The 26,754-nt window shown below is 38.6% G+C and overlaps 1 protein-coding gene across 3 annotated transcripts in view; it reads left to right on the top strand.

Annotated features, from left to right (window-relative positions):
• The window catches only part of MIPOL1 (mirror-image polydactyly 1), a 391,526-nt gene that overhangs the window by 150,817 nt on the left and 213,955 nt on the right, over positions 1-26,754 (top strand). For all 3 annotated transcript variants that reach the window (XM_045288123.1, XM_045288121.1, XM_045288122.1), the window contains one exon: positions 25,185-25,292. In XM_045288123.1, coding sequence (XP_045144058.1) covers positions 25,185-25,292 — 108 coding nt within the window. The remainder of the gene's footprint in view (positions 1-25,184; positions 25,293-26,754) is intronic.

Below are 26,754 nucleotides of genomic sequence, written 5' to 3'. Positions count from 1 at the left end.
AACATTTCAATAAGTTTTCCATCTGTTCCTGGAGCCTTGTTTTGGGCTGATGCATTCAGTGCAGTTTGAACTACTTCCTTCAGCAGACTAAGTACGTACAAGGAATAAGGACTCAGCTCTCCACTTTGGAGGAAGAAGCCACTAAAAACCTTATGCATGCCTTGGAAGAATTGTCAGATATGAACGCCTAACCCAAAGAAGAAGGCTGTTAGAGATAGTGCTGGCAGATGGGTCTCTCGGGTCTGAGGACATTTGAAATGTGACCAAAGAGGAGTTGATTTCTTGGAGGGAAGTAGACCAGGGTGACGTGAGTCAGGTGAAGCCTGTGGGGGTGGGGCCTTTGGGATCTATCTTCTTTTGTTGATGGGGTATGACCCAAGGGAAGAGAAACAACTGCAAAATCTTCCATTATTGGAACTTGGAATGTGCAAATTATGAATTTAGGAGAATTGGAAATGGTCAAAAAAGAAATGGAATGCATGAAAATTGATATCCTAGGCATTAGTGAGCTGAAGTGGACTGGTATTGGTCATTTTGAATTTAAAAAAATGAATGGTTTACTATTCTGGGAATTACAAAATCAAAAGGAATGGCATGGCATTCATTGTCAGAAAAGATCTTGCTAAATCCATCATTAAGTACAGTGTTATTTGTGACCCGATTATATCTATCTGCCTTCAAGGAAATCCAGTCAGTACAACTATTAATTCAACTTTATGCACCAACCACAAAAGCTAATGATGAAATTAAAGAATTCTACCGATGACTTTAGTCAGAAATTGAGCAAACATGCAATCATGTTGTTGGTGATTAGAAGGCAAAAGTTGGAAATAAAGGGGAAGGGACAGAAGTTGGAAAACATAGACTTGGTGATACAGATGAGCTTGCCTACAGATGGGCTTTGGGTCCCAACTCCTCACTCCCCCTCATTCGGGACAAAGGAACAGCAAGTTATTCAAAATCAGTGGCAAGGAGGGTATAAGAGACCAGGTAGGGCTTGATCAAGGGTAATGTAACAGAGGAATTACTGAAGCCCAAATGAAGGCTGAGCATGATAGTGGGACAAGAGGAAAGTCAAAGGAAATAGAGGAAAGAACCAGGAGGCAAAGGGTCTAAATATAGGCATGCACATATTTTAATATATATATGATGATGGGGAAATAGATCTATGTGCATATACAGTATTTATAGGTTTAGTATTAAGGTAGCAGATGGACATTGGGCCTCCACTCAATTACTCTCTCAATGCAAGAACACTTTGTTCTATTAAACTGGCATTCCTTGATGCTCACCTTCCCGACACAATCACTGAATACAAATGGGTGCATAAGCATATGTGGTGAAGAAAACTGATGGTGTCCGGCTATCAAAAGATACAGCGTCTGAGGTCTTAAAGGCTTGAAGGTAAAGAAGCAGTCATCTATCTCAGAACCAATAAAGCCCTCTTGGAAGAAGCACACCAGCCTGTGTGACCACGAGGTGTCAAAGGGATCTGGTAGCAGGCATCAAAGCACCCTACTTATTAAAGTGTCATTTTTGCTTGTTTTGAACTTTAAAGAAATTTTTTGCTGCAGATTTTCACTCAAAAGAGCTTTTGTGGCACAGTAGACCAATGTAATCGCTTGTTTGATTTCCTGACTTCTGCTTCCATGCGCATTGATTGTGGGTACAAGTAAAACACAATTCTTGAGTTACTGGTTTATTTCCTTTATCATTGATTTGACTAATTGATCCAGTTGTGAAGATGTTGTTTTCTTTACGCTGAGGTGTGAGGTTGCGTTCCCCAGAGAAGGAAGACCAGTGACATATAGAACAAACCACTGCCATTGAGCCCATTCCCTCTCAGAGTGACCTGTGAAGCTGAGTGGGACTGCACCTGAGAAAGCCTCATCTTTCTCCCACAAAGCTGCTGGTGGTTTCAAACTGCTGACCATTGGGGATCGAGCTGTCACTTGAGAATGCATGATAGAATTCTGTAAGATAAATGACTTATTCCTTGGAAATACTATTTGAGCAACACTATCCATGGATCCCCTAGAGCCCATTACACAGGAGCCAAGCTGGCTGTATGGCTAGGAAAAGGTAAGGGCGAAACTCAATATTATCTGTCAAGACAAGGACAGGGGTCACCTGCAGAGCCGAGCAACTTTTCATGTGCAAATTAAAATTGAGGTTGAAAAAAATCTAAGCAAGATAACCACTGACTTGAATACATCCTAATTCAATGTAGAGACCATCTCATTACTGAAATGATAACTGAAAGAGGAGGTGTGAGAGGGCATCCGAATATCAGACATGAAGAAAGTAATTAAAAGAAACAAAAAACCACCTCACTGCCATCGACACTGTTCTGACTCAGAGCAGCCCAGAGTAGAATTGCCTCTGGGTTTCTGCGACCTACTGTTTATGATAGTAAAAAGCCTCTTCTTTCTCCTATGAAGCAGCTGGAGGTTTTGAACTGCCAACATTGTGGTTAGCTGCCCAAAGCATAACCCACTACACCAGTGATTCTCAACCTTCCTAAAGCTGCGACCCTTTAATACAGTTCCTCATGTGGTTGTGACCCCCCCCAACCCTAAAATTATTTTCGTTGCTACTTCATAACTGTAATTCTGCTACTGTTATGAATTGGGCAACCCCCGTGAAAGGGTCATTTGACCCTTGAAGGGAGTCACGACCCACACGCTGAGAACCGCTGGACTACACCATCATGGCACCTGGAAGAATGGCGTAGATCATTAAAAAGGGACCAAAGAAGGAAAGGGGACGTGTGAAGACTGGTGCTTCTTCTTAGAGTAGCTGAAGTGAAAGGAAGAAATGATGAAGTTAAAAAAACAAAGGAGTAGTAGCTTTCAAAGGGTGGCACATGATTACAAAGTAAATTACTAGAGTGTGTAAAGACCTAGAGTTAGAAAACCGCAAGAGAAGCGCCCAGTGAAGAACGTGATGTAGAGCACTCCAGCTAAAAGCATATGCTGCTGCCCATTAGAGGATTTGTTTAAAAAGGAAGTCAATTATGTACTCTCTGTATAAAATGGACACGGCATGGATAGGTGGAAAGTAAAAGATCTAACATGAAAGTTATCAAAGAGATCCTTTGGTTCTCTTATCAGATAAATTAGACAATATTACTGGAGACAGAGAAGACCATTTCCTCAGGAACACTTAACAGTCCTACATGTGTATATACAAAATAATAGATCTTTAAGATACATGAAGGAACAACTGATAGAACTAAAGAAAGAAATGCACAACTCAAAAATTCAGTAATGATTGTTAGAGAATACACACACTTTTTAAAAGACTGGTCAGAAAGACGATATGTAAAGAGGCATCAATCACAATGATTGACACACACACACACACACACCCTTGAGGGGGATGAACAACAGAAACCATGTGAGGAGACAGTGGTCGGTGTAAGATATGAAAGTATTTCTATTTATCAAGGGGTCATGAGGGTGGGGTGGTGGAATAAAGGAGAAGATAACAAAAGCTCAATAGGAAGTAACTGTCTAGAAAAGAATGATGGCAACATATGTACAAATATGCTTGATAAAATTGATGTATCAATTGTTATAGGAGTTGTAAGAGCTCCCAATAAAATGATCTTATAATAAAAAAATTGTTTAAGACCATATGTAAAATAAATAAAAATAAATCTCCAAAGAATGGAATAATAAGGAGTGTGTTTTCTGTCCACAAGATAAATAAATGAGAACTTAATAAGAATAAGTTATTCTAAAATATTCCTATATATTTGCAAATTTTATTTATCAAAGGGCATAGGAGTGTGAAAAAATTGCAAATGCAAATTTACAAGTACAACATAGTGCTAAAGCAGTGCTTCTAGAGAAAGTTATATAGCTTTCATTGCCTGTGTTAGGAAAGAAGCAATTAAAAATAAAGGATTTAAGCACCCACTGTATAAAATATGGAGAAAATGAGCAAACCAATTCCAAAATCAGTTGACCCAAGAAATAACAAAAATAAATTGAAATAAATGACATTGAACACATAAAGAGATTAGCAATAAGCCAAATGTTGATTCTTTGAGTAGATTAATAAAATCGATAATACCTAGTGAAAGTGAACCAGTAAAAAGAGAAAATGGAAATTGCCAACGTTGCCATGAGTCCGAATCAACTCATGATCAACAACCACTGAAATTTGCATTGTGCATCAGGACTGCCTTAGATGACGTATGAAGGGTTTAGTCCCAAGCTTTATCATCAAATGCTGGAAAATGCATAACATATTTCCTACTGTGACAAGACAAGAGGAATGAAAATATTCCAGAGTGGTAACAAGCAAGTTTATAGACAGATATTGTCTTAGTTTTCTAGTGTTGCTATAACAGAAATATCCCTAGGGGATGACTTTAACCAATAAATGTGTTTATGCACAGTTTAGGAGACAGACATCTGAATTCAGTGCAGATTCACAGGCGGCTTTCTTCCTGTGCCCGCTTGGAAGGTTCCTGTCTCTTCAGTTGGCCCTCCCTGGTTGCTTGGAGCTCTCTGTGTCTTGGTGTCTGTCGCACCCCAGCTCTCCTTCTGTTTGCTTGCTTAATCTCTCATTTCGCGAAAGACGTTGACTCTGGATACACCCTACCCTAATCCTGTCTCATCCACACAACAGAAACAATCCACTCTCAAGTGGGATTATAACCACAGGCATAGAAGTTAGGTTTGGAGGTGTGTGTGTGTGTGTGTGTGTGTGTGTGTGTGTGCACGCAGGGGGGGAAAGGGGAGAAATAAATCTATAACGTCTATATTACCAAAAGGAATGGAAATAAGTAAAACTATAGAAATCATTGATAATGATGGTATTTTAAAATCTCAACTAGGAGCAGTTAGAGATGCAGAGAATTTTTTAGGTTTGCATAGATCTGATATAAAGTAATATTGACCATAGTTCAGTCTTTAAACCAAACTCATTGCCATTAAGTCAATTCTGACTCATGGCAACCCTATAGGTCTGGGTAGAACTGCCCCTGAGAGTTTCTGGGATTGTAGCACCTTTGTAGGATTTTAGAAAGCGTCACCTTTTCTCCCACAGAGGGACTGGTGGTTTAGAACTGTTAACCTCAGGGTTAACAGCCCTAGGAGTGATCACTATGCCACCAGGGTTACTAATGTTTAAACCCTTCCAAATCATCCTCTATTCTAAACCAGAAAGAAAAAAATCCACTGCTATCTAGCCGATTCTGATTCATAGTGTCTGTGCATATGAGTAGATTGCTCCTTTAAGTTTCCCAGGATAACCCTCCATATTATTTTCCCATTAGATGTAAACATTGGTCTAAGTGACTGTAAAAAGTAAAACCCCAACTGACTTGGATTCTCTTGTGACATACAGTTAGTTTCAAACAAGCAACAATAAAAGTAGAAGTACATGACTTAAAAAAAACAAAAAACATTTTAAATTCTAAAAAGGAAAAAAGGTTCCCAAAACAGCCTCATCTTTGTCCTATGATTCTTTATTTTAGTAATCCTAAAATCTAGCTGCCTATCAATATTACTAGAGAATTTTTTTTACATTTGTATGATTTTTTTTAATACAAAATTTCAGGCTTTGCCCCAAAACTAATGAAAATCCCAGAAATTATTTCTAAAACGCAACTCTAGCTTTAACACACTAACACCGTCCTTCTCCATCTTGAAATCCCCTAGTGGTGCCTCCATGTGCTTCAAACCAAGTTTTGGGAAATAGCAAAAGTATTTCATAAGTCAGACACACTTCATATTTCCTCATTGCTCCTCCACACACATTTTGTTCAAATTTAGACATTGCTGGATCTATTCAGAGTTTAGTATGAGGATTCCTTATAACTCTGTGGCCATGCCGCCCACACTTGACTCCATCTTTTATCAGGAATGCCCTCCTCTCCCTTATTTCTTTGTATTCATACTATGTTTATGTGTTCCCATGCAACACTCCTTGACACCCCTACCCCTCCAATACCCACCCAGAATCCCAGGGCCAAATTTGGGCATGCTTCATTGACACTATTGAATGTATGTTTAACAATAATAATTTCTCTAATATAAATCTTACGTATTTTTTCATTAATGTCCTTCTCATAGGGGTGTATAGAACCAAAAAAATTTAGGCAATCAGATTCTTATAAGAATAAATACATATAAGAATATATACTTGAAATAGCATAGTTAATTTTTATTATTAAAATACAGAAATATTTAAATGTTAACAGTTATCTCTGATGCCTAAGATTAAAAAGCCCTATATAGATATGTGCATCACAACTTGTTTATCTTATTTTTTGTGAAGAAAATAATATTTAAACTATCTTTAATATTTAGATATTATGAATGAGTTACTATAAATAACACCACCCCTGGAAAATATCTAGAAATAGAATTGATGAATAACCAGATAGATATGTGTTTAAATGTGTAAGAAACTGCCAATCAGTATCTCAAAAGTGGTTTTATCATTTTATATTACCATCAGTAATGAATGAGTTCTAGTTGCTCCACATTCGAAGCTGTCAGTCTTTGGTTCATGAACTGTAGTGTATCTGATGTGGTATCACACTTAAATTTGCATTTCTCTGATCACAAAAATGGATATCTTTTCACGTATTCACTGGCCACTTACAGTTTCTATTCTAGTCTTTTGCCTGTTGTGTTAGGTGTTTATCTTTTTACCATGAATTTATAGGTATTATTTATATACATGGTGCCTCCTAAAAGTTTATGGGAAATCCCATTATCTTTTAATTCAACTTTTTTCCACGAACTTTCTGAAACTCCCTTATATAATGAACACAAGTTTTATGTCAGCATATAAGTTTTACATATTTACTCCCAGGTCTGGATTACTTTTTATTTTCATATTGTTAGCCTTTGATAAGCATTAGTTTTTATTTTGATAAAGTCAGTTCTAATATGTTTTTCTTTTATGGTTAGAGCTATTTGTGTCCATTTTATGAAATACATATATCATCTCAAAAGTGTAGGAAAATGAAGTTACTTAAAATGGATCAAAAATATAGATATCAGAGTTAAAACTATACACGTTTTCAAAGAAAATAGGAACGAATCTTTGTGACCTTTGGCTTGGTAAGACTTTTTAAAATACAACACCAAAGTACAAGGGGAAAAAGGAAAAAAATAGATTGATTAGATTTTACAAAGATTAAGTGTTTTTAGTCTGCAAAGGTGCCATCCAGAAAGTGCAAAGCCAACTGCAGAACGGGAGAACATTTAAGAAACTCGTACAACTCAACAACGAAAAGAAAAACCAGCCAATCACACAAAAGGCAAATAGCTTGAATGGAAAATTCTCGAAGAACAGATACAAATGGCCAGAAAGTATATGGAAAGATGTTCAACGTGATTAATCATTCTAAAACCAAACTCATTGCCATTGAATTATTTCTGACTCATAGTAACCTTAAAGCACATAGTAGAGCTGCTTATGGGTTCCCAAAACTGTTACTCTTTCAGGAAGAGAAAGCCTCATCTTTGTCCCTTGGAGTGGTTAGTGGGTTTGAACTGCTCACCTTATGATTAGCAGCCCAACATGAAACTCCCTGTCCAGTAGATTGTCTATCATTGAAACAAACAAACAAGCAGTAACAGTTGATGCTTTTTGCTAGATGTTATGGTCTATAAAGTCACATGCCATGCTGAATATTGAGACACCGCTCTAGGCGAACTACAAGGTTAGGTTCCTTGGAACATAAGGTCACATTCTCATCAGCACATCATTATGTTTCTGTATAATGGTGTTTTGTTACATATACGTTGCTGAATCATTACCATCCACTTATTGCCAACCGCACTCTACCTCGTGGCTGAATAAAGCTTATCTAACGTACACATTCTCATAGAGCACATCAAAGCCTTCCTGCACTTTGGCACACTAGATTCAGCCCTACACTTTGGGACCATTTTACACAGTAATATCACTAACCAAAAGCAACAACAACACAAACATGGCCCTAAATAATGAAATGTAATGAATGAGGTTGGGGGTGGATTCCCATGTTTATATTAAGATAGCTGAATCAAGAAGCTGGACCTTCTTTGACCTCAGCATGGGACAAGGACAGAGGGGAACTCAAATGTTGACCACTCTTCCCATTGTTGGTGACACATAATTAACATTCAATCTCCTACCAGTCAAACAAATGCTCCATAAAAGTATATGATAAAGGTATTATTATTGACTAAGCATTGAATCAGCATTCAGTGCATGTCATACACAATCTGCCACAAAGTCAGAAAGGAATTTTATTCTTTCACATGGCTATACAGATTCATTCCGCACATGTTCTCAAGAAAAATGGTAACTAATCCTCAAGAAAGAAGCTTCAAGTAAGAAAGGGCTTCAGATGTTTGTGCGAAAAAAATGACTTAAAGAGACAGACCTTTTTGAAAACTTCGTATTTGCCATACACAATTCATCCTAAATTCGCTTGATAACCAGGGTCGTCACTTAGGCCTTTTTAAGTTCCCTTTTCACAGAGAAAAAAATAAATGACTTATATCTTGACCCTGGTGGTTTCTTTGCAAATTGGAGTGAAGGACCCACTGAAGTAGAGTTCCTATTCTCCCAGTAAACTAGGAGATAAGAGGGCTATCTTCCTAACTGATTACATTTTAAAAAATGGCTCCCAGGTTTTTGAGGAAACATTCCTGAGCTGTAATATTGACAGGAGGCTTATTTAGCTTTTTAAAAAATTTACATACATTCCAAAGAGGCAAAGAAATAACTTAGAAGTATTCTAAAGTAAATGTTTCAAGAAAAAGGAGGGGAGAGAGAAATTGCTTCCCCCGCCCCAACTGTAGAATGAATCTTAAGTCTGGTTTTCCCTGCCCTTTCTTGTATCTCATTGGTATTCGCCTTCATAGCAAGTCTGCGAATGGCTACAAAAGTGCCAAAAGTATTGATTTCAGATTACAAGTAAATACAAGCATGTAGACAAACTCCTAAAAATCTATTCTGTGAATATGATTTGCATAATATCTTATGGTGACAATTCTGAGACATTAGGGCACTCATACATCTTCAGTGGAATGCAAAATGGTGACGCCACATCTGGAAACGAGTCTGACAGTTCATCAAAATGTTAAATGCAGAATTAACACATAACACAGTAATCCCACTGCTTCGTATCTACTTAAGAGAAATAAAAAAAAAATGTTTATGTCCCTTGAGATAGTTTATTGTGCTAACCTGGCCGATAAACACATGTGGGGTTATTTGAAGGACAGAGAGATACATAGCTCAGTGAGCCTCACCTTTCTAGTTCTGGGGTCTCTTGCTTTGTGATGGTCTCACCAGGGTGCAGCTGCCTTAGTCAGTTCCCTGCTTCAGCTGGCAAGGCTGACTTCCTGCAAGCCATCCCCAACGAGAAGTCACATGGACCTACCCTGATGCAGCCCTGGATGCTGGAGCAGCCATGTGGAGACCCCTGCCAGCACGGAGATGCTTACATGTTCATTGATTCGGCTTTCCTCCTGCAGCCGGTGTCATAGGGTGTGTTTTGTGAGATGGAGGAGGACTTTGTGGATTGATGTTAGACATAGGGTTTAATGTTGGAGTTGTGGGTTTGGACAGCTGTGGGTTAGGATGTTTTCTTGATGTGCACTTAACCTTTATATAAAACTCTCTCTTATACATGAGTTTCTGTGGATTTGTTTCTCTAAAGTACCCAGACTAACACATCCCTCCAAAAAACTATACGCAAATGTTCATAGCAGCATAATTCATAATAGGTCAGGAGTAGAAATAAATGAAGCATGCATAAGTGGATACATAGGTAAACAAAAATGTTGTATATCTGTACAATTATTATTTGATAATTAGAAGAAATGAAATATTAATGCATTCAACATAATTACAGCCTGAAAACATTAAATGAATGCAGTTAGTCACACACAAAAAACAACATAGTGATTCCATTTATGTGAACTATCAAAATAGGCAAATATATTTAAAAATTATATTAACTAGTTTAGTAGTTAACTAGTACTGGTAAAGGGTGCAGTTTGGAGGTAATGACATGTGACCGACTACTTAATGGCTATGTGGTTTCTTGTGTGATAAAAATATTCAGATATGATATTTGCACAACTATGAATATACTAGATAGTACAAGTTTGTAAACACTAAATGGATGATTAATGTGGTCTGTGGCTAACTCTCAACTTAAGCTGTTAGCAATGTAAAAAAAGTTCATAGGAGTAGACATACTTCTGGGCTCTATACTGTATCCATAAACCACACTATCTTAATTACTGTTGTTCTTGAGTAAGTCTTGAAATCAGACAGCCTCAGCTTCTAACTTCTGTTTTTCAGAATATTTTTGGAAACCCCACTACACACACACACACACATGCACAGGCACACCCAAACACTGACTTGATTCTGACTTATAAAAACTCTATGAGACGGAGCAGAAATGCTCCCAGCATTTCCAAGGCGGTGAATCTTTAAAGAAGCACGGTGCCTCCTCTTTTCCTCCCTCCCTTGCAGAGTAGCTGGTAGCTTTGGGCTGCCAACCGAAATGCTTACCTCACTGCACCACCAGGGTAAACTGGATCTGTGGGTTTCTGAGACTGTAACTCTAGACAGGAGTAGAAATCTTTATCTTTCTCCCACACCTCAGCTAGTGGTGTCAAACTACTGACCTTGCAATGCAGTGCAATGTGTAACCACTATGCCAGTAGGAGTAGTTGCTGTGTGTTCCAACTCACGGTGATCCTATGTGTATAGAACAGTTTTCTTGACTGTAATTTTTAAAAAATCATTTTATTGGGGGCTTTTACAACTCATATCACAATCCATACATCCATCCATTGTGTCAAGCATATGTGTACATTTGTTGCTATTATCATTTTCAAAACATTTTCTTTCTACTTGAGCCCTTGGCATCAGCTTCTCATTTCTCCCCTCCCTCCCTCGCGAACCCTTGATAGTTCATAAATTATTATTATTTTTTCATGTCATACACTGACTGATGTCTCCCTTCACCCACTTTTCTGTTGTCCGTCCCCCAGGGAGGGGGTTATATGTAGATCATTGTGATCGGTTCCCCCTCTCTCCCCACACTTTTCCATTACCCTCCTCGTATCACTACTCTCATTATTGGTCCTGAGGGGTTTATCTGTCCTGAATTCCCTGTGTTTCCAGCTCTTATCTGTACTAGGGTACACTCTCTGGTCTAGCCAGATTTGTAAGGTAGAACTGGGATCATGATAGTGGGAGGAAACAAAGAACTAGAGGAAAATTGTATGTTTCATCAGTGCTATACTGCACCCTGATTGGCTCATCTCCTCCCCGTGACCCTTCTGTAAGGGGATGTCCAGTTGTCTACAGATGGGCTTTGGGTCTCCATTCAACACATACCCCTCATTCACAATATGATGCTTTTGTTCTTTGATGCCTGATACCTGATCCTATCAACGCCTCGTGATCACACAGGGTGGTGTGCTTCTTCCATGTGTGCTTTGTTGCTTCTTTGATGGCCTCTTGTTTATCTTCAGTCCTTTAAGACCCTAGATGCTATAGCTTTTGATAGCCAGGCACCATCAGCTTTCTTAACCATATTTACTTATGCACCAGCTTTGTCTTCAGCGATCTTGTCTGGAAGGTGAGCACCATGAAATGCCAGATTAATAGAACAAAGTGTTCTTGCATTGAGGGAGTACTTGAGTAGAGGCCCAATGTCCATCTGCTACCTTAATACTAAATCTATAAATATATTCACATAGATCTATTTCCCCATCATCATCATATAAATATATTTACATATATGCATGCCTGTATTTAGACCTCTATAAATTCCCTTTGCCTCCTAGTGCTTTCCTCTATTTCCTTTGACTTTCCTCTTGTCCCACTATCATGCTCAGCCTTCATTTCGGTTTCAGTAATTCCTCTCAGTTACATTGCCCTCAATCAAGCCCTACCAGGCCTACACCCTCTTCTCCATCGATTTTAGATCACTTGTTAGTCCCTTGTCCCTGGGTTTATTAACACCCACTTTCTTTCTCCTGCCTCCCCCTCTCCCATTTCCCCCCAACCGTCAGTCCCATTGTTTTCTCCTCTAGATTGTTTATCCTGCCTAACTTATCTAGGGAGACATGCAGAGATAATATTATGCACACAAAAAATAAGACAGAGCAAAACAAAGCAACAAAAGAAAACAAAACCACCACAACCAAAAAAAAAAAAAGACAAAAAATAGCCTATAAATAGTTCCAGTTCTGTTTGTTGACCTATAAGCGTGTTTTCCAGTCGAGTTTCATGAGGTGCCACGCCCTGACCCAAAATTCTATTTTCAGTATTCCCTGGGGACTTCGTTGCCCTGCTCCCCTTGCTGTTCTGTCGCACGCCCTTAGTGTTTCGCCAAGGTGTGGTGGGGTCAATACAGGCGCAATTCCAACACTGTGTCTCCAGCGTTGTCCCCTGTAGTGCTATGGGTCAGTGAGGGATGTCATGTTTGTAGTGGGGCCGGCCCTATCTTCCTCTGTGTGCACTGGCTGCTCTGAGAAGGAATGTAGTCCTCAGGGCTTAGTGGGCCAGGATGTATTCCACTCTCTCTTCCTCCCCTTTATTTTTTGCTCTGATTAGACATGTCCCTCTCCCTGAACTATAGTTTCAGTGCTGTCCTCTGAAGGGAATTCTCGAGGGGGGGAGAGGACTTTGACTGTAATTATAATGAAAGTATAATACTAGTTATTTTCTTCTATGGGACATTTGGATGAATTTGAACCACTAACCTTTAGGTGAGCAGTTGAGCACAAACCATATTTGTATCATCCAAGGGCTTGCATACTCTTTTTCTGGTAGTTACTCTTTTCTGAACCTAGCTCATAGTAACCTATTAACTTCCCTAATAAACCCCACCCCCAATTTAGAGTATTTTCTGTAAGTTCTGTAGTAACAATTGTGGTTAAAATTTTCTGAGTGCTGTATGGCATACTGTCCTATATTTTATTGATAAGCTGAATTATACCGCCCGAATTTGAATACTTCTTCCTTTGAGTTGCCTGGCTTTCAGGAATTTTATTATTAATTACTTCTATTTCCTTCTATAGCTCTTATATCTATAAAATGAGGAAGTTTTTATATCTAGCACAGGGTTTGTGTGAAGATGATCTCATTTACTATGTGTTTATGTGAATTAAATACATATGACCTCCTCTCGCTTTCCTGTTGCCATGAGGTCAGATATGCCTCCAGACTCCACCCTTTACCTATTCTGGCACCAGCCATTGTTTCCCTAACATTACTTCTATGCTGGGTTCAATAATTTATTGCAATATCCACACAGAACTTACAGAAAATACTCTAAATTGGGGGTGGGGTTTATTAGGGAAGTTAATAGGTTACCATGAGCTAGGTTCAGAAAACAGTAAGGATATAGTCATTAGTCAGTAGGTAACATCATGATAAACAGAAAACAATGAAGTTGTCAAGGATTTTATCTTGCTTGTATCCACAATCAGTGCTCATGAAAGTAGCCCTCCAGAAATCAAATGATGCATTCATTACCTTGGCTTACGATGTCTTTCACATGTTGAAAAGAAAGCATGTGACTTGAGGACGAAGGTGTGCGTGACTCAAGCCATGGCATTTTTAATTGCCTTCGGGCTTATGAAAATTGGAGATTGAATAAGGAAGACAGAAGAAGAATCAATGCATTTGAGTTATGGTGCTGGTGAAAATATTGGAAGTACCATGAACTGCTAAAAGGACAAACAAATCTGTCTTTGAAGAAGTACAACCAGTACGTTGTACAAGAAGTACAAAGCTCCTAGGACTTGAGGATGGCAAGACTTCCTGTCAGGTGTTTTGGACATGTTATCAGGAGAGATCGGTACCTGGAAAAGAACACCATGCTTGGTAAAGTAGAAGGGCGGCAAAGAAGAGGGGGACTTCTATAAGATGGGTTGATACAGTGGTTGCAACGGTGGACTCAAACACAAGGTCAATCATGTGGATGGCACAGGACTGAGCAGTGTTTTCTTCTCTTGCAAATAGGATTACTGTGAGTCAGAACCTATTTGATAGCACTTGACAAAGATAGTCATTGGGTCACATCAGCACCTCTGCTCAGCCAGCATTCAGGTCTCCTGCTCTGGTCCCTTGATCTCTGTCTCTTTGGAAGCCAGGCAGCCCGCCCACTGCTCCGCCTCACAGTCTCTTCGTCTTGGTGCTGCTCCATGTTCTGTCTCATTGACTCTCTGGCCTCGGCCTGGCTCCTTTGCTTGTCATGGTTTTTGTACCACAGTCTCTGGTATCTTTGGTATTGACTCCTGTCACTTCAGAAAAAGGTCTCATATGTCATCTTCTTACAGTGGTGTGGGGGTTGCTCTCTGCTTCTGAGGTGGCTCTTCTACCCAGAGGAATGGCTTTCAGATGTGGATTTTGTCTTTCAGTGGACCGTACCCCCAAGGAAACAAAAGGTGCCACTTGGTTCATACCCTCTGCCAAGGACAAGACTTATTCCTAACTTAATCCTGTCCAATAGCATAGAGAACTCCTTCAAAGTGAGGTGATAGCCGCAGGCATCACGTCCATAATTTCTAATATATCACAAGGAATTATGGCTGGAAGGACCATATTAACTGATTATATTTCAAGGGTACGTGTAGAACATGTAATCTACTATGACAATAACACATTGAAGAGGAATGACATTAAATTCAATATCAAACAGGACATTTCAATATCCTTTTTGAAGTTCAACTCAATTGGTGGTATAATTACATCCATATACCTACATGGAGGACCACTTAATTGACTATTTTTCAATTTATGCATCAATAGTAACTAATGCCAAACATGAAGAAATTGAAGAAATATATGTGTGTGTGTGTGTGTGTGTGTGTGTGTATGCAAGGAAGTCCAATTAATACAGTTATATTTTAAATTTACACACCAGCTACTAAAGCTGCTATTTTTGTTAGGTGCCATCCAGTTTTTTTCAGCACCTAGAGACGCTGTGTACAACAAACAAAACACTGCCTAGTCCTGCACCCACCTCACGATTGTACCTGTGCCTGAGCCCATTGTTGTAGCCACTGGGTCAGTCCATCTCACTGAGGGCCTTCCTCATTGTCGCTGTCCCTCCACTTTACCAAGTGTGTTGTCCTTCCCCGGGGACTAGTTCCTCCTGACAACATGTCCAACATCTGTACGACAAGTCCTTGCCATCCTTGTGGTCATACTTCTTCCAAGACAGGTCGGTTTGTCCTTTGAGCAGTCCATGGTGTTCTCAGTTTTCTTCACCAGCACCACAATTCGAATGCATCGATTTTTCTTTCTTCCTTGTTCAGTGTCCAACTTTCACATGCCTATGAGACAATGGAAACCACTATGACTTTAGTGAAGCGCACCTTAGTCCCCAAAGTAACAAAATCGCTTTTCAATACTCTAATGAGGTCTTGTGCAGCAAATTCACCCAATGCAATCCATTGTTAGGTCTCTTGACTGCTGCTTCCATGAGCCCTGATTGTGGAAACTAGCAAGACAAAATCTTTGACAACTTCAAACTTTTCTCCATGTATCACTATATCTATTATGCAGCTGGGAGGATTTTTGTCTTTACAATGAGTCGTAATCCAAACTGAAGGCTGTGAGCCTTGATCTTGGTCAGCCACTGTTTCAACCCCTCCTTACTTTCAGCAAACAAGGTGGTATCATCTGCATGCAGCAGGTTGTTAATAAAAGCCTGCCTCCAGTCCTCCTGCTGCATGCTTCTTCATAGACTCCAGTTTCTCTGATTATTTGCTCAACGTGCAGTTTGAGTAGTATGGTGAGAGGCTACAACTTCAATGCACACCTTTTCTGATTTTAAACAAGGCACTATTCCCGTGTTCCGTTTGCTCAGCTGACTCCTGATCCATGTACACGTTCTGCATGAGCACAATGAAGTATTCTGGAATTCCCATTCTTCTCAAGGTGATCCATTGTTTGTTATGATCCCCTCGGTCGAATGCCTTGGCATAGTCTATAAAACACAAATGTCTTTCTGGTATTCTCTACTTTCAGCCAAGATACATCTGATGTCAGCAGTGTTATCTGCTCCACATCATGTCTGAATCTGGCCTGAACCTCTGGCAGTTCCCGTGGATGTATTGCTGCAACCGTTCGTTGTTCAGCAAATTGTACTTGTTATATGACACTAGTGATGTTTCCTATAGTTTGAGTATTCTGTTGGGTCTCCTTTCTTTGGAATGGACACATATATGGATTTCTTCGGTGATGCATATGTGCTTCCAGTGCTTCATCCCCTTGTTGAAGCATTTCAGTTAGTTTTCCGGAATTCCTGGAGCCTTGTTTTTGGCTAATCCTTTCAGTGCAGCTTGAACTTCTTCTTTCACTATTGAAGCTAGTGAACTAGAAAGTGATTTTTTTTTTTGCCTTTTCAAATTAAAATGGATTTTATTGTAGAAGTATATACATTCCAAATAGATTATGCAACTTTATCTAAGTGAACAAATTATAGATATACAAGTTTTTAGTTCTTTTATACAAATACTAGTTGTAAAATAACAATTTTCAAATTAAAAAACAATATCTAGAAACTTTCCCCTAAATTAATATATATATATAAAGCATAGCTATCATTATATTCTGATTAACATTTGTTTCACTTTTATCAATCCCATTGGAAGGATGCTGCAGACTGAAAGATCCTTCTGGTAATAGTTCAAAAGAGGTTTACCAGACTGCTCTGAGGCAGTCTCATCATAAATACCTTTAAAACCTCTTTACAGAAAATTTATGTTTATTAAGCACTATTTGGTATATCAATTGTACTAACCTTCCAATGCAAAGAACACAAAAATCCTCAAAAATGGGCCAGTAGACAATGTGGCAGTTTTTATGTCAACTTGAATTTCTGTGAAGGGACAGGGGTGGAGTTTAGCCTGTCAGCCAGGTCACAGGCTGATGATGCTTCCTGGGGAGGGTGACCTTTTTATTAGAGACACTGTGGCATTGGCATTTGCAGAGTCCCAGGAATCAGGAAGGTCGAGGGGAAGAGAGAGAGTTACCAGTGCCTCTCACTCCAAGACTTGTGACATCAAGGAGGTGTCATCAGTCTTAGACCCAATTGACAAGTTGGGTCCTCACCCCTACCCTTATCTAGGAGTGTCTAGTTGACATAACCCTGAATCACAGACCACCGCTTGTCAACATGACACCTTTACATAACTCTAACTTTACATAATCACCAAAGACAATCATAAAATCACACATGTGTCTAACATGATACAACTAATGCACATACCACTGAAAATGCACCACTTTCATTTCAACCTTATATTCTTTTTTTTAAATCATTTTATTGGGAGCACGTACAACTCATCACAATCCATACATTCAACCATTGTGTCAAGCACATTTGTACATTTGTTGCCATCATCATTCTCAAAACCAGGGGTCCTCAAACTTTTTAAACGGGGGCAGTTCACTGTCCCTCAAACCTGTTGAAGGGCCGGACTATAGTTTAAAAAAAAACCCTATGAAAAAATTCCTATGTGCACTGCACATATCTTATTTTGAAGTAAAAAAACAAACAGGGTAAAAATACTGAGCGGGCTGGATAAATGTCCTTGGCGGGCCGCAAGTGGCCCGTCGGCCATAGTTTGAGGACCCCTGCTCAAAACATTTGCTTTCTACTTGAACCCTTGGTATCAGTTCCTCATTTTTTGCCCTCCCTCATGAACCCTTGATAATTTATGTTATTAATATTTTTTCATATCATACACTGTCCAGTGTCTCCCTTCACCCACTTTTCTGTTGTCCGTCCCCCAGGGAGGAGGTTATATGTAGATCCTTGTAATTAGTTCCCCCATTTTACCCCACCTTCTCTCGATCCTCCCGGTATCGCCAGTCTCACCTGGTCCTGAAGGGATCATCTGTCCTGGATTCCCTGTGTTTCCAGTTCCTATCTGTATCAGTGTAAATCCTCTGGTCTAGCTGGATTTGTAAGGTAGAATTGGGATCATGATAGTGGGCGAGGGAGGAAGCATTTAGGAACTAGAGGGACGTATGTTTCATCATTGCAACACTGCTCCCTGACTGGCTCATCTCCCCACGACCCTTCCGTAAGGGGATGTACAGTTGCCTACAGATGGGCTTTGGGTCCCCAATCTGCACTCCCCCTCTTTCACAATCATATGATTTTCTTGTTCTTTGATGCCTGATAACTGATCCCTTTGACATCTTGTGATCCCAAAGGCTAATGTGCTTCTTCCATGTGGGCTTTGTTTCTTCTGAGCTAGATGGCTGCTTGTTTACCTTCAAGTCTTTAAGACCCCAGACGCTATTATCTTTTGATAGCTGGGCACCATCAGCTTTCTTCACCACATTTGTTTATGCACCGTTGTCTTCAGCAATTGTGTTGGGAAGGTGAGCATCATGGAATGCCAGTTTAATAGAACAAAGTGTTCTTGCATTGAGGGAGTATGAAATTGATTAATTTTACCAACTTATTCAGTTGGAAGATGTTCAAACAAGCAATCAGTATACATTGTTAACTACTGGTGATTGGAATGTCAGAGTTGGAAACAAAGAAGAAAGATCAATTGTTGGAAATTATGACTCCCAAATTAGAAATGATGCTGGAGATCAATGGTAGTATTTTATAAGGTCAACAACTTATTTATTGCATATACATTAATAGCATATATATCCATTGATGTTGACAGATGAAATACCCAGAAGTAAACTTTATGTGTCGAAGATGAGAGAAATGTTCAATAGCATCAGCTCTAACAAGGTCAGCAGGCAGCCAATTGTAGAACAGAACATAAAGTACTCATATGTATGTTGAAGGTGAAGCTGGAAGCAGGGAGATGGGTATAGAGGCACATCAAGGTCAGTGGGATTCAAGGTCAGTGGGAACATGGCAGGGTGCCACCAGCTCCTTGGGTTGGCCGTTGACATAGGGCTGCTGTTTGAGACACACACAGAGAATCCAAGCAAGGAGAAAGGGTGAATGAGCAGAGAGAGAGAGAATTAAGTTCTCACTTATAAAAAGGCCATATCCCAAGGAGGTATTGCCAACTATGGCCTGGTTGATAGGCTGGACTCTACCCTTGCACTTTCATACAGATTCAAGTTATTAGGAAATCATTTTGGGGGCCATAAATGCTGATATAAAATGAGCATTTCTCAAGTTAAAAAAGCTGAAGAAAACATTCTATCCCTGAGTTGCAATATTAAACGTTTCTATGGACAAAATCTTGAAGAAGGCAAGAAGAATGAATGGAATGTAGAGTCACCATGAAAAAGAATGTCCACATTTAACCATTTTAGGAGACAGGAAGCACTGGTAGTATTGAGATAGCGCCAAGCTACTCTGAAGGCATTGACAAAAAACAAGGCTCCACGAATTGGTGGAATACCAATTGAGTTATTTCAACAAATAGATGCAATGCTTGAAGTATTTATTTGCCAAAAAATTTGCAAGAAAGTACCTAGTCAACCATACCTATTCCAAATCAAGGTGATCAACCCCAACCAGTTAATTTAACTATTAAATTTATACTTCAACTATTATAGCTAGTGATGAGGAAATTGAAGAATTCTACCCTGCTTCCCTGAAAGTAAGACATCCCCCCAAAATAAGACCTACTTACAGTTTTGCCTCTTGCTGAACTATAAGGCACCCCCCCGAAAATACGACCTCCCCGAAAATAAGCCCCCGCCCAAGCTACCATAACTCTGTACTGTGGACCGTAGCGGTGGGCGCCGTCGCACAGCTCATTGTTGGCCACAGCGCAGCCGAAGCAGACAGGAAGTGCAAGGTCTCTTTTAATTAAACAATGAATGTATACCATATTCTTTTTCATGGAAAAATAAGACATTCCCTCAATATAAGACCTAGCGCATCTTTGGGAGCAAAAATTAATATAAGACACTGTCTTATTTTCGGGGAAACAGGGTACTAACTTTTTCAGTCAGAAAATTAATCAGTTGTGCAATCAAGATGTTCCATAGTGTAAACAATATAATATCATTTATAATACATGCAAATCCATTTTTGCTGAAGAAAATTAGAAACTGGTTGCAACAGAGCATTGACAGAGAGCTGTCAGAAATTCAAGCCAGATTCAGCAGAGGATATGGAACAAAGGATATTATTGCTAATGTTAGATGATCTCCTGACTGATAGCGGAGAACACTCGAAAGATGTTTACTTGTGTCTTACTGACTGTGCAAAGGCATTCTGGTGTGTGTATTGTAACAAGTTATGGATAACATTGCAAGCAATGAAAATTAACTGTGGTCATGCTGAACCAGCATATGGATCACGAGGAAGTCATTGGAAAAAACAAAAATACAAGTGACACTGTGGTTCAGATTTGGAAAGGTGTGTGACGGATTTGAAAGCAGTTCTTCCCAGTTCAGTCATGGCCAGTGAAGGGAAGCCAGAAGAGAGTCCAACTTGTAAAGTTTGGAAGGACCAGAGTAATAATCAGAATGGGGAAACTTACCGGTCAACAGTCTGCTAGAAGCATAATCTCCCTTTTAGAATTATCAGTGTGCGTGTTGCCTAGAACCAAAAGTCTTGACCTCAAAGTTGTGTCTAAAGGTTGCCAGCTTGAACCTACCACCTATATATGCCTCGCAAGACATGTCTTGTATCTGCTTCTGAAAGATCCCAGCCTTGAAAACCTATGGAACTGTGCTTTTTGTACACAGTTGCCATAAGTCAAAGTCAAAAATAATTAACAGACCAACAGGGGTAACAGAACTAGAAAGAAGAGCTTGAGGAAGGGCAAGCACATGTCTATCTCACTGAAGCACAATCTGAAATAAAATAATTGTACACACAATTGAGCTATTTATTCTCCTTCACACACACACAAATAAATATAACCAGCAGGTACTATGATAACCTAGGATTCAATTATGGTAATTTACATTTAATGGAAAGCATTCAATAAAATTAACACATACTTTTACCAAAGGGGAATAGGATCTCTTACCAAACTAAATACTTCTTAGTGAGTACATGTTAGAAGCATTATGTTCAGTCAGGAATAAGAAAACAAGCATGACCACCAGTAGTACAGGGAAATTCTTTCAGCAATACCTTCCAAAAAGGTGGTGTCGTGTGTAAGTGTTTGACTGCCAATCAAAAGGCCAGCTGTTTTTCTGGGAGAAAGGTGTGACCATTGACTTCCACAAAGATTTACAACCTGGAAAACCAGAACTGTTCCACACTTCCTATGGGCTCCCTGTGAGTTAGAATTGACTCGGTGGCAAGGGATTTGGCTTGGTGTGCTTTTAAAAGCATATCCGGAGTCTGGGCACAGCTCACTCTGTTCTCAACCCATCCTAGTCTCTTTGCTGGACTACTCAGTGACCTCCCAGTTAGCCCTCTACAATCTGTTCTTAAAATAGAAGGAGAAGTAAGACAAAGCATGCTGTCTCTCCATTCAAATACCCCAGCAACTTTCAATCTCAGAGTAAAAACTAACAATTTTATAAGAACCTGAATGCTCTTCTGACCTCTTCTCCTGGTATTCATCTCTTTGTTTACGTCATCCGATTCTCCTTATTACTCAACTGTACGTCGTAAACTCCCACCTCAGGCCTTTGCACTGGTTCTTTGTGCTTGAACCACTGTTTCCAAAGATATGAATAGTTTACTACGAGTCTTCTTAGGGTTGTTACTATTTTTTCTCAATGATATCTTTCCTATTTAAAATTGTCCCTCTATTCGGTACACAATATTCGGCACTGGCGTAGTGGGTTACTAACCACAACCCACCAGTTCAACACCTTCTGCCACTACATCGGAGCAAGATGACACCTTCTTCTCCTGCCAACATTTCCAGTTTGGGAAGCCTGCTGGGGCCGTCTCCTCTGACCTATAGGTTCTCTTTGAATATAAAGCAGCGTTATGGCAGTGAGATTGGCTTTGATTTATATTTAGAATCCCTTTTTCTCCATAACTTTTTATGACCTATCGTACTATGTATTTCGTTTATTAATTTTGTTCATTGTCTGTTTTGTCCAATTAGAATGTGAGGTCTGGGTAGTCAAGGGCTTTTATCCACTTTGTTAAGTGCCATATTTCTACCATCTCTGGACGTGCCCAGGGTAAAGACGGGGTATTCTTCTCCTGTACAGAGTGACAGCCTTGGGCAGCCACAGAGGATGGTCTACCCCGTACTCGAAGTCAGAGTCAACTTGATGGCAGTCCGTTTGGTGTTTATAGTTGCGCCTGGCACATAGGAAAACAAGCAAACAAAACTCACTGTTGTCCAGTTCACTGAGGCTCAGCAATCAAACAGGGCACAGCAGAAATGGGGTACTTGGGGCTGTGAATCTTTATGGAAGCCCACTGCCCCATCTTTCTCCCCCGGAGTGGTTGCTGGGTTCCACTGCTAACTTTTCAGTTAGCGGCCCAGCCCTTTACTCACTGCACCACCAAGCACCTCTGGGGCATGGTCAATGCTTAACAGATAGTACCTGAATGAAAATGGAATTTAGAGACAGTGGTTCCTCAAGGGAGAAGTAGATGGTCATGGTATTTGGAGAGGGAGAGATTTGAAAAAATATGGCAGATGTGTTTATCCTAGGGAAATATTAATGATGGATATAATTTTCTGTTATATTCTCTATCTCTTTCTGTGTATTTAAAAAGATAATACCAATATTTTAAGTAATGTGTAAATAATAAATTGGTGAGAATGATAAGAAAATATGGAATATAGATAAAGGTGAGATTTTTACATATCAAATAGTGAGTGAAGCCACAAAGGAATAGTAATAACTGTCAACTACTAGTGGCTCGTAAATAACCAATTGAATTCCTTGGCTTCAAAATAAATTTCAGAATTAAAGAGTTTAGTAAAAGAAAAGAAAAAGAAGACAGAAGAAACTATAAATATGCAATTGTGAAAAGTACGCTACGCTTTCCAACTATAATATCAAACAAAGAAATAATGAAGGATTGAGTAAATCTAAAGAAACCGTACGTATAAATTGTAAATGTGTATTTTGGCAAAAGCATTTATACACATTTTTATTAAGTTCAAAGATGATGCCTTAGCCAGTTAGAATCCAGATGAATTTTAAACTCCACGAAGCAATGAAAATAAATTCAGCATGTAGGTTTTGAGGTTAGCAGCCTAAGTCATAGCCCACCATGCCACCAGGGCTCCTTAACATTTATTTCTTGAGTGAATTCTTTGTTCTGCATGACATGGATAAGGAAGCAGTCTTTGTGCTTGGGTCATTTCTACTTTACTTGGGGATACAATTATATTCCCATTTCTTCTATATTTATTCTTCCTTCTCTAGTTTCAGCTCTGAAAATTGTACACCCAAATCAAGCCGAAAGCAGAATTCATCTTTCCACTAAAATTCATCTTTTACTCCAAAGCAAAATTTATCTACCCAACTTTTGAATTATTAAATACTTCTTTAAGTAGCTTTGTGTTAATAGTGACAACAATGTTAAGGATATATCAAACATTTTGATTATATCACATCTCTACTAGATTTTAATTATTACTACTATGTCTTATTATTAATTTTTGTGCCTTATCTAGGTTGCATGTTACCAAATATATTAATTGCTACAGGCTAAAAACAGAGATTGTTGATAGGTAAATCATTTATCCCCTCCAAATAAAGGTCAAAGGTTTAGCATAGTTCATAAGGAAAACTGTGGAGGGTGAATTAAGTTGTATAACACACAGTAGAATCATGATGCAGTGTGAAAGGACCAATCATTTTATCAATCAGTACTATATCATCTTTGCAGAATTTAGGTTCTATAAAACTTTACCTTCTGTGTGAAAGTAATTTGAAATGAGTCCATGTTTATAGTTATTTATTAATATGCTTCCTAATTATATTATGCAGGCATTAGATATGTATGCCCAATTTAATTTTATTTATATATAAAGAACAGCACCTAATTTAAGTTAATATGAGGAGTCTGCTAGAGGTTTTTCTCAAGGACTTATACATTAATCAAGGTTGGGAAGCATGGTTATCAGCCCCATGATACAATAGAGGTCCAAGGGACCAACTCGACAGCAACAGGCAGAAGAAATCAGCGTTAGAGTAGCCCAAATACAAGTTTGGATGATGGTTGCATCTTGATTGTGTAGTAATTTTTTTATCCAATATGGCAAATAGCCATTTATGAAATAAACTAGAAAGATTTATCTTAACTCAACATATGTGTTTATTGTTTAGTATTTAAATATCCCAATTTAAAAATAAATCAAGGAGTGATTTCTGACTTTTTCCTGAAAGACGAGTTTAGTCCTTTTTCCCTTTAGGCAGTTCTCCATGTATCTCTATATTTTCCTGATTTATAATATGCCAGTTTATGTCCTCCACAATTATATATCATGTTTATAATGAAATTTGTATGGTCACCCTGAGATCTTATATTCAAAGTGCATATTCTAATAATTTTGTGAGCATTGATACTTCTAAGAGTAAACTTATGCATTTATTTAGATTCATTTTTACTAATATTCACTTCTAATCCAAGGAGACCCAAATGTCACTTTACATACTTGTTACTACTTGTTTTACGGAAAGAGTAAGGTACAGTCAAAACATGAGAAATTAAAAGCATTCGTGTCCTTAGTTGTTTCCGTACCTCACAGCGCTCGGCCACTGTACTTTATCGTTTGCACAATTGTTTCCGTAGATACTTTTTTAAGTGTGAACAAATTTTAATAAGTTTTATGAGAACCTTTATGAAAAATAAAAATTGATCTTAGACTGCCCTATAGTACATTGAAAAGTTAGTGACTTGTAGAAAGTACGATTAGGAGTATGCTCTTTCTCAGATGACAGCTAGACAAGACTATGTAGATAATGAGGACAATCATTTTGATCTGTATTGACTTTGATTTTACAAAAATAAGTCATTTGTTATTTACCTTGTAATACTCACTTGACTAAGAGATTACCCGATATTGCGATCGAATTCCTAGAGTACTGTATTACTCAGCGTATTATATAGACGATATTATTTTGTGTGTATTTAGCAGCATTTCCAACCCAATGGTCTTGTTGCAAAAACCATATATATATATATATATCTTCCTTTAGAGAACATAACAGTGTTATTTCCATGAATTCAGGTGGCGCGGTGGGGAAATGCTGTAACTCCCTTACTTAATGGGATTCCTCCCCTGTGGCAGTGCAAACGGCTGGAGCAGGAGCTTCATCATCTGAAGGAGCAGAACCAGGCTTCGGCAACCAACATGAGGCATCCGACTGCGGGAAACAATCAGGAACGTGCTCTGAAGGTAAATCTCCGCGCCGTCTTGCAGGCAAATGAAGGTTGTAAGCCCTTGGCGCCAGCTTTCTGTGCTGCATATAGCAGTGTGTACATTTCAGCAGAAGTGAGCTGTGCTGTTTGCCAACAACTCCTTCTTTAAACACGGACACAGCTCCCTTCTGTTGTGGTATTATTTTATTTCGTGTATGTGTACATGAAAACAACATATTTTCTGAATTTTGAGTAGTGGTACCACAATTTGGGACATGTTCATTCTGATTTTGTTTTTATAATAGAATTATGTCTAGAGTTAATTAGAAATGACGACGCTTGTGGGGGGGGGGATCATGGACATTTCATTTCAACCATATTATTTACAGTGATATTTTAAAATTACTTGGAATAACAATGGCCCACAGAGCTGGTGCACCTTGAAATGGATGTGTGACTTGAAGGATGCTTAGAAAAAATGCTACTTATGAAAAATACATTATGAAAGATAATGTATTCCACTAGAACTCAAAAGAATGAAGTTTTTGACCATGGCAAGAAGTTAGGTCTTATTGTTATCCATGAATCACCAGAAAAAAGACCAGGATCTCAATATTTTTGTAATAATATTTTTCTTCATTTAAAACACTTGGACTTCTCATTTTCCTTTTTATATTTGCCTCAGGTCCTAGCATAGTTCCTGGGACATAAGAGTTTATAAATGCTTATATAAATGAATATATGTAGACTCGCATGATCTTATTTGCATGTTTGGTTATTGATTTTGATTTTTAAAAATTTGATCAGGCCATTTTGAGCTCTTAAGTAGCAAGAATATAAAGACGTAATTTTCTTTGTTAAGGAAATCTTTTATGAAAGTCTGTGTTCCTCTTTAAGATATAGTTAGTGTTTTATATATTTATATTGACATTTATATCCGCACCCTGAGCTCTTATATTCAACGAGCATACTCAGCGTGTATGTTTCCATGACATTGAATAAGTACACCTACATGATGATACACCAGGGGTTGTCTGGTTGTCTTGCACAGAATGTACAAAGATGTAGATAAACTAGAATTTTTAGATGTCTGTGTATCAGACTTGGAAAACTAAATTAACTTATTCTAGTAATTTGCAGTATAATTCAGAACGTCTAGTTTGGTTGTCAAGACATGAAGAATACCTTCTCATGAATTATTATTTTTATTAATTGTGATATAATGTCTGTGCTAACTGGTATAATGTCAAGTTATGCTGAGCTGAAATTATATTACTAAAAAGTACAATTTGAAGTTTCATACCTGTTAACTAAATTTTCTGATTCTTGACTTTTTATAAAGTAAATTTATCTATGGTCTTTGTAATTTCCATTCTCAAATACATTTATGTTTTTTAAAAGATGTATCATTTTTTGAGTCACATCTTCAATCTCATCACATTAGGATTTCAACTCTCATTAGATTTTCACTCACTCAGTTTTATTTTTGAATGAGCTTT

This window comes from Echinops telfairi, unplaced genomic scaffold (assembly GCF_000313985.2).
Source record: "Echinops telfairi isolate 266 unplaced genomic scaffold, ASM31398v2 ScPeMD7_18;HRSCAF=68, whole genome shotgun sequence".
NCBI classification, from domain to species: Eukaryota; Metazoa; Chordata; class Mammalia; order Afrosoricida; family Tenrecidae; genus Echinops; species Echinops telfairi.
The sequence above is the reverse complement of the archived record's forward strand: the minus strand, read 5'-3'. Positions and strand labels throughout refer to the sequence as shown.